Source organism: Apis laboriosa, unplaced genomic scaffold (assembly GCF_014066325.1).
Source record: "Apis laboriosa isolate Shangri-la unplaced genomic scaffold, ASM1406632v1 scaffold53_cov140, whole genome shotgun sequence".
In the NCBI taxonomy this organism is placed as follows: domain Eukaryota; kingdom Metazoa; phylum Arthropoda; class Insecta; order Hymenoptera; family Apidae; genus Apis; species Apis laboriosa.
In genome coordinates this window covers 1,777,157-1,787,300 of record NW_025223656.1, presented here as the reverse complement: position 1 = coordinate 1,787,300, position 10,144 = coordinate 1,777,157, and the positions used below count along the sequence as shown (strand labels likewise).

Below are 10,144 nucleotides of genomic sequence, written 5' to 3'. Positions count from 1 at the left end.
ACAAAAAATATATGGAAATAAAGAAAGTACAATATTAAGTAAAAAACAAATTGCAATTTATTATGTACTTTATAATCAAATTATAATGATTAATTTGTATGTTATAATTAGCAATATAATATTGTAACCATATAAATATTTGAGAATAAGAATTAATTCTTTAATTATAAGTCATATATTTAGGAGTTGCAGAAAATTTAGCGTAAGATTTAATTACTTTGTTTACAGCTTCTAAAAAGTCTTTTTCCGTAGCTACTTTACGACGTGCACGAATTGCAAACATACCAGCTTCTGTACAAACAGAACGAATTTCAGCTCCAGTACTATTAGGGCATAAGCGTGCAAGAAGTTCAAATCTGATGTCTCTTTCTACGCTCATTGAACGTGCATGAATTTTAAAAATATGTGTTCGTCCTTCTAAGTCCGGTAATCCGAATTCTACCTTTCTATCTAAACGTCCTGGTCGCATCAATGCTGGATCTAATGTATCTGGTCTATTTGTTGCCATTAATACCTTAATATTACCTCGTGGATCAAAACTGAAATAGTTAAAATCAAATAAATGTAATAATATTATTATTTGTATTATTAATTACTAATAAACTTAAAGTTAATAAAAATTAATTAGAATATATAAGAAGAAAAAAATATCTTTTACCCATCTAATTGATTAATAAGTTCAAGCATAGTACGTTGTACTTCATTATCACCACCAGCTCCATCATCAAATCGAGCTCCTCCAATAGCATCAATTTCATCAAAAAATATTAAACAAGCTTTTTTACTACGTGCCATTTCAAATAATTCTCTTACCATGCGAGCACCCTATTACATAATAATAATAATAATAATAATAATAACAACAACAACAACATAATAATAATAATAAATAAGATATTATTTTTTCCCATTATTTAAAATGTTCATAAAGGAATTAAAATATACTAGTTTAATTCTAATCTAAATAAAAAAAATTTTTATTGCATTAAAATTTTTTAAAACAATTAGATTAAAACAATTCATTTAATTTATAATTTAGATAGATAAATAAGTAGATAATTTATATATGTATATTATAATAATAATGTACATTAATAATAATAATGTATATTAATAATAATATAATAAATAAGGTATTATATATTATTCATTTATATATAATTCATATTGAATATATATATATTTTTTTCAAAATGAACAATTTTTTAAAAATATTTATACATATATATATTATATATATATTATATATATTATATATATAATTATATATTACATATAAACAGTTATTATATATATAAGAAAAACTTTAAACTATTAACAAAAATGGAAATTTACTAATAGAAACAAAAAATATTGAAAATAAATAAAAATATTTTAAAAAATGTTGCTATAAATTTTTTTGTGTTATAAATTTATATTATATTTGCTAAAAGATTTTTTCATTTTTTTATGTAAATTTTTTACATACATACTATTTTGTAATCAATAATAAAGTTTAATAATAAAATCTAAATTAATAATAAATAATTTAATAATAAAGTCATATTATGTTATATTTACCTCACCAACATATTTTTGAACCAATTCTGAACCAATCACACGAATAAAACAAGCATCTGTTCTATTAGCTACAGCTCTAGCACATAAAGTTTTGCCTGTACCTGGTGGTCCAAATAATAATACTCCTTTAGGTGGTTCAATTCCCAAATTAACAAATTTTTCTGGCTATAATAAATAAATTATCATATTTTTCTATTATTTGATATTATTAGAAATTATTATATCTATTTTTCTATAAAAATTGTAATTCAATATTTATAAAATACTAACATGTAATAAAGGTGTTTCAACAACTTCTCTTAATTTTTCAATTTGTTCTTTACAACCTCCAACATCACTATATGTGACATCAGGTTTCTCTTCAACTTGCATCATTGTTACAGTTGGATCAATTTTTGGTGGAAGTGGAATATGAATCTGATATTTATTACGATCCACTCCTACTCGCATACCTTCTTCAATGTCAGTTGGAGCAACTGAATCTGCTAAATCAACTACAAATTTTGCAAATTGTTTTACATTTATAATATACTTAGGATCATCAGAATTTGCATTAATTATTTTAGTACAACGTGCAACTTGTAATGGTTGCTCATTTTGTAAAGTTTGTTTATCTGCAGCTAAATCCCATAAAGCAGGTGGTGCAAGACCAGTATCAGACTCTTTAATTCCAGTCAATTCATTAACACGTTTAATTATTGTTTGTATATCTTCTTCAACAGCTTTAATACTTTTTGTATATTGTCCTTGACCCTATATAAAAAATATGTTAATTTTATTTTAGAAAATAATTCCAAGAATTTTTATTTTTAAATCTATTACAAATCTATTATTTTTAAATCTATCATTAAAGAAAATTATTTTTTTTTTCAAAATTATTACATATAGTTTTACTTACATAAGTTTTAAGTAGAGCAATATCTCCTTCATCCAAAGCTAAAATTTAAATAAATTCTATTATATCTCGACAATTAAAGGCAAATAATAATTTATTAAAACCTACACTTTATTTCTTTTTCTTCTTTTCCCTCTTCACTTTTTACTTTTCGCATATCTTCTCCTAGATGATCAGGCATTTTTATATTAATTAAGTTTTTCTCAGCGTTAAAAACAAACGTATTTTGTTCAATAAATAAAGAAATTGATGAAAATCAGATTTAAGGTTAGGTTTTTACTTGCCATTACTAGCGAAAACACAAAATTTTTGACTGACCTCTATAATAATAAATGTAAACTATTATTTTTTGTATCAATGCAATGTTTGCATATGTAGATAAAAATGTTACATTTATTTGAATTATAATAATATATATAAAATTTTATATTGTTATTAGTTTGTACTAATATTATTATAGTGACATATTATATTGACATATAATATTTTGCATTATAATTTTTAATATTTATAGTATTATTAAATTATATTTTTATATTAAAAAAAAAACTATTTTTTACGATATCAAGAAATTTAAATTAATTTTAAAATATATTTTATTATGATTTGTAATATTATTTGTGAATTTAAATTTAATTTAAACATATATTATGATTAATTACATTTAATATTTCATATAACATTTACAATTTTATTATTAAATAAAGTACAAAGATAAACTATATTGAAATATTAATTTTTTTGAAATATTAATATATTAATATTATTATTATTGTTGAATAATTTACAAAAAATTTTCATATTATACGTGAAGTATAAAATTATAAAATTTTTTTACATATAATACACAATTAATTTATTATTATTTTTGTTCAAAATGATATATAATTATTATTTATAAGAAGAGTGAAAATTTTTATGTGTGTTAATATAATTTAATTTGAAAATATTATTAAATTTTATAATAAATAAATGAAAATAAATACAACTTTCTGCATTTTATAATACAGACTATATTGTTATATAGATATTTATGTCATATTTAGCACTTGTTTTAATTAATAATTCAGATCATTCATTAATAATATAATTTATTTTTTTAATAAATATTTTTTATTTTCAATTATATTAAACGTAAAAGAAAAACTAAAAAACCTGAAAAATAGTAATTATATTAATATTAATATTTCTAAAATTAAGTTTAAAAATCAAAGTATGTATAAATAAAATTACTATTGTCAGATTAATGATAATTGACGATGTATTTAAAGACTATTAAAATTAATAAATCAATTGCTTTGTTTTTTATACATAATTATCAATATATCTTTTATAAAATAAATTTTTGTTCATATTTAGTTAGATTTTATTTCAAGTACTTTTAACTAATTGAACAAATATTATTATTGAAATATTAAATTTTATAAGATATAAAGTAAATTATAAATTATTAGTCTTCATAAATTGCATAAGAATAATAAATTTGATAATAAAATAAATTAAAATTTATCAATAAATATTACAATTATCATTCAATTATGTTATTTGACATAAAATTATTAAATTATGAAAAATTTATATTACAAATTTGCCATTTTACTAATATTATTAATTTATAAATTAATTAATTAAAATTTCGAATAAAATTATTTTAATGAATTATTTTATTAGAATAACTATCGTTTCGTTAAGTTAATAATAAAAAAACTGCATTAAAATAATTAATAAACTTAATGATTCAGCTAATAATTAACATTCGAGTAATTATAAATTAAATTTAATTTTATACAAAAATTTTGAATAATTATTCAGATAATTAATTGATTATTTTTAAAAGCCATAATTGAATTATTAATTTTCAGAGTTTCATTAACTGAGAAAGTTGCTGTCGACATTAATTATATATATATATAATAATAATATATATATATATATATATAAAACAAGAATTCAAAAAAAAATTGTTCAGTTAGATTTTGTATATTACAATGATTTTATGAAATTACAAGAAAAAAGAAATATGTTGTTTTAAAAATTACATGTTATTAATGAAAAACTGATTATATATGAAATAATATTTTTCATAATAAGATTGAATATTTTGGCTAATATGATCATCAAAATTTGCAAATTAACTATATATTTTTTCCTATGAAGATACATAATACAATTTCAATTAAAATAGAATTATATTAACACATAATAAAATTAATAATAATATATAAAAATAATACTTGAGATGTTAAAGAAGATAGAAAAATAATTTCAACATATATTAAAGAAATATTACTCTTAATAGTGAAGAATACATTAAATAATAGCTATACTTAGATTACACCATACCACATTAAGCTCACATATACAAAATGAAGTCTTTTAGTTAATGTAAAATTCGACTGAGTAATTTGCTTGCAGTGTATATTGGATAACACTAATGTCGATAACCATATAATGTGTAAACATTAAAAATTAATAATTCAAAAATGATTTATGAAAAATATATGTAATGTTTTAAATACGTTTTTAAAAAGAAAAAAAATGGATATAAAAATATTCAATAAAAAATATATAATTCCATCTAAAAATTTGATTAATTTAAAAAATTGACTTTTACAGAATTCTTCAACATTATTTCAAGGTCAAATAATTATTATGATATATTTTCTTCGATGTTAATTTTCATAAACATTTTTTTCATTTATAATATTTACAAAAATAATCATATAGACATTATTAAAAAAAATTAAAAATTGAATTTATATTATATTAATTGTTGAACATATTTATAGGTATAAAATAAATCAACGTGTAGAAGTGTTGTTCACATATTGTAGCATATTAGTTCGAATTTTGATATTCAACATCAAATATCTTATTTGAATATATATCTGTATAGTATTATATTTTCTTCAATTAATCAATATTTTATATTATCTAAAGAAATGTCATCTGAAAAAGAAAAGAATAAAATATAATATTAATTCTTTGTATTTAATGCATTCTATCTTGTTTTAAAATATAATAACGAATATACGAACGAATATATTTATAACAAAATATAATAACGAATATATTTCATGAAATATTATATTATATTTACATTATAATATTTTATTTTAATTTTCACATTATTTAACAGTTTGAATAATATTTTTATGCTAAATACAATATGTTTATATATAATATAAATAAATATTATAAATTTTAATATTAATTACTTTCTTTACGTAATAATAATAATAATAATAATAATAATGATAATAATTATTATTATTATATGTAATATATGTATATATTACATATATAAGTTTAAATTTTTATAATCCATGTATTAATTTTGAAATTATGCTCATTTGAAATCAAACAATATTTGATATTCCAAATTCATCTTTTGGAATACTGTTAACTTTTATCAAATTATTTTAATTATTATTTTAATTAATTTGATTAGACCATTCAAAGCGATGCGAAATGATGTAAAATGTTTATTATGTGTGATGTATGATATATTATTATGATCATGATATATTATTTAGAAAATTTAGAATCTTTAATTATTGATGATCCAATTATATTGTTTGTAAAAAAAAGGAATATTATTTTTAAAGAATTTAATAATATAATAATATACAAGACGAGGATATCTTCTAATAAAACACGATTGACTATTTATTTCAAAATCATCAAATATGTGTATAGAAGTTTTTGAATCAAAAAAAATCTTTTTAAAGAAAATAAATTTTGAGCCTCTTAAGACTTCTATTTCAAATTATTTTTTTTTATTTTAATTTTATAAATTAAAATTAAAAAGCTAATAAATAATAATTTTATTACAATATATATATATATATATATGTGTGTGTGTGTGTGTGTGTGTGTGTATTTGTGTGTATATAATTACAATGGATAAATATCATAATCAACGGATAAATATTTAAAAAATATTACAGAAAGAAACTTTAAATTTATAGATATTATAATTATATAATTTATAGAAATTAATATATAGATATTAATAACCTATAGCAAAAAAAGAATGTTACATAAATTCATTAAGCAATAATGATAAAATTTTGAAAGTGTTAATAACTATTAATCAATAATTAAATTCGAACTTTGATTGAATTGAAATTTTTTACATAGTTATTAGAAAAATAAAAATATTTAAGTATTTTTAAATATGCTCGAATTTATGCAAGATAAATTTGAATCTTTTATAACATATTTTAGAAGACAAAAATAATATTATTAAATATATTAAAACTATGATTAAATAGGTTCGAAATTTTGAAAATAATGATAATGAATAACTTATCGAAAATTTTCTTTTTAATCATTTTTTTTATTATTTTTAAAATTAATTATATTCTATATATTCTAATTATTTTATAATTTAAAATCTATTATATACAATTTTGATTTTTAAAATTCAATTATTACATGTTCGATTCTTTTGAACATCAAAATATTTATAAGTATCACTGTTTCGATATCATATTATTTTGTATGAAATAAATACAAGTATAATTATTGAAATATAAATAATATTCGACATATAATTTGTATCTAAATCAGGAATTGGAAAATTGAATAGAAAGAGATGGTTCTATTCAATTTTCATTAAATATTAAAAAAAAATATATTTAAAAAATAAAGTATATGTAGAAAAATGTATAATGTCTAATAATTTAAAACAGAAAATTATTCAGGAATATCAAAAAATCTTTCTACGCAAAGATACATGTTTGATCATTTAGAAATATAATAAATCTCTCTATCTAATCTGAAGAACATTTGAATATTGACTTTAAAAAGATATATTATATTTTATACAATATTTAAATCAAAATATGTATTTAATTCATAATTTTAAGTTTTAAAAACCTCAGTAATTTTTTAGGATATATTGCATTCAATAATGTAATAAAAAATATGTGATTCAATTAGAAAAAACAAAATTGTTCTTCATATATATATATTAAAAAATCAATTATATTATACGTCTGCTGAAACTATTCAAATTTGAAATATTTTTATATATAATCAATAATTTGAATATCTGTCAAATAAATATATATTGATAACATGATTCAATTTAAATGGAAAAAAATATTTTATATAAAAATTGTTTAATAAATATAAAATAATTATATATAAAAAAAAATAATTGTTGCATTATAAATAAGATGTGAACATTTTCATTGTTAATAAAAAGAAAATTTAATATATTTATAAAAAATAATATTTTATAAAATACTCTTTACATATTTAGTATAAAGAATGATGATTTATAATAACGAATAAAAGTTACTTTTTATAATAATATTTAAATTTTTAAAATTTAAATTTGATTAAGAATTTTTTAAAATATCATGAACTTAAATTAATTATCATTTTCATCATTTGATTTTATAAGTAATTTTTTTTTTATAAATAATAATTTAATTTTTATATTCAGCAAATCTGATCAATGTTTTGTGTATGTGTACAAAATAATTTTAGATAGAAAAATTCGGATATTTAGAATATATTAAAAAATAATATCATTTCGCAAATTTTCTTAATATATTCATTTATATTACTAATATTATTTTACATATTTATTTTAAAATATTAATAAATTTATAATATAGAATATGTAATTATAAATAAAAATAATTGACGATAACATTTAATTGACAAAAATAACATTTAAAAACTGAAAAAATATGATAAAATCTTTTTAAAACAATAAACAATTGTAACACTGAAACTTTTGTAGCATTTTAAAAATTAATTTCATAGAAACTATCTTTTTCATATTAAATCTGAAAGAAACAAATTCTTTTACTACTGTATATATATATATAATTATAATATATAATATTAATTATATAATATATTATATAATATTATTATATAATAATTATATTTTTTATTTTAGATATTTTCAATCTAATAGTAATAATTATAATTTATCCAATATATATTATAAACATGCTTTGCATACGATTTTTAGTGATACAGTTGGATGAACGTCTCAAAGGAAGTGCAGGAACCGCCCAAGTTGCATCGTATTAGTCCTTGACCGGAATGATGAGCAGAAAAGTGTAAGATAATGAAAGATCCAATAGAACACTTTCACCTGTACTCATCCCAGCCCTCTTTTACTGCATTTCTTACATATTAGTTAGAGGCATGGTGCAATTGAAGTTCAACTAACATGCTTTCGCGTAGTATTAAGGAATTCATAAATTACGTTATGGGTCATCACTGTGATCTATTACAAATGTATATTTAATTAATGTATTTATTTAATGTAAGAAAATTTATTTTTAGAAATCAATTTCAATTAATTTTGATTTAACATAAATCATAATATTATCAAATTACAAGATTACGTTAGTAATTTGCTTTTATTATCAATAATTTCATTTAATTTTATTTACTTTAACAAAATATTTTTATTAGATCGCATAATTTATTTTAACTTTATAAAATTAAAAATTTAAAAATTTTTAAATAAAATAATATTTTTTACAAATTATTTTAGGATATAATTATATCTATCTTTAATTTTATTAAAAAAATTTTAATTTTATTTAATTTTATTTAATTTTATTTAATTTATTAAATAATTTTATTTAAAAAATTTTGATAATTGATAATTAAAAATTGTTGATAGAAAATATATATTTTTAACAAAAACAAATTGTTTATTTATAAATACAAATATAAGTAAATAAGTTTTCATATTTGTTAAAATTTCATACATATGTTCATTGATTTAATTTTAATAATAATTTATAATCTATATATTTGTTTATATATAATAATTAATTATTAATTCAATCTTTTGATAAAAAATAATTAAAAAAATATTTTTAATATATATATATTAATATATATATTTTTAATATATATAATATTTTAATAATTGAAAATGCAAATATTATTATAATTATAATACTATTATATAAAATTATAATTTAACTAACACTTATATATTTTAAATATATTAATTATTATTTTTAAAATTATTATTATTCAAAGATATTTTAAAACAAGGATATAAAAATAAAAATGAATAATTACACATTTATTTCTATTATGCTTTTTTTAATATATCGAAAAGTGAAAAATTTTAGATATTGTACTGTACTCTCTCTTTTTTCTTTCTCTTTCTCTATAAATTCTCTTATCAAATTTTTTAATAGAAATATAACTGATTTGTGCAATAGAAATAGAGAAATAATTAATAATAAAATAAGTAATAATAGAGAAATAATTATTTATAATAAAAGAATTATATTCTTTATTTATTTATAATAAAAGAATTATATTCTGGAAAAAATTTCCAGAAGTATATATGTATATTTTTTTAAATAAGAGAAAAAATATATATCTATTATTTATAAATATTAGAATATTTATATTATAATAAAATATAAATTTTTTAAAATATAAATTTAAAATCATAATTAATTAGCACAAATATTTTTATTTTATTAAATACATTTTTTGAATATCCCCATTTCTAATATAACATATGCATTTCTGATACAACATGCATGTTTATATCTAAAATATGATGAATTATCATGTTAGAAAGATCATTTATTGTTACAAGTTATGTGATAACTATATGAAGTTATAATAATCAAATATTCTTATAGGATTACATAAATTTATATATTGCGTAAATAATAT

General features: G+C 17.1%; 1 protein-coding gene across 1 annotated transcript; it reads right to left on the bottom strand.

The window, feature by feature from the left end:
* Positions 1-45: 45 nt before the first annotated feature.
* On the bottom strand, positions 46-2,758 carry LOC122717601 (26S proteasome regulatory subunit 7). The gene is made up of 6 exons (XM_043941824.1): positions 2,564-2,758; positions 2,459-2,496; positions 1,831-2,313; positions 1,561-1,725; positions 659-825; positions 46-539 (listed from the first exon to the last, which is right to left on the bottom strand). The coding sequence occupies exons 1-6, from the start codon at positions 2,634-2,636 to the stop codon at positions 161-163; spliced, it is 1,305 nt and encodes a 434-aa protein (XP_043797759.1). The 5' UTR covers positions 2,637-2,758; the 3' UTR covers positions 46-160.
* Between the last annotated feature and the right edge of the window lie 7,386 nt (positions 2,759-10,144).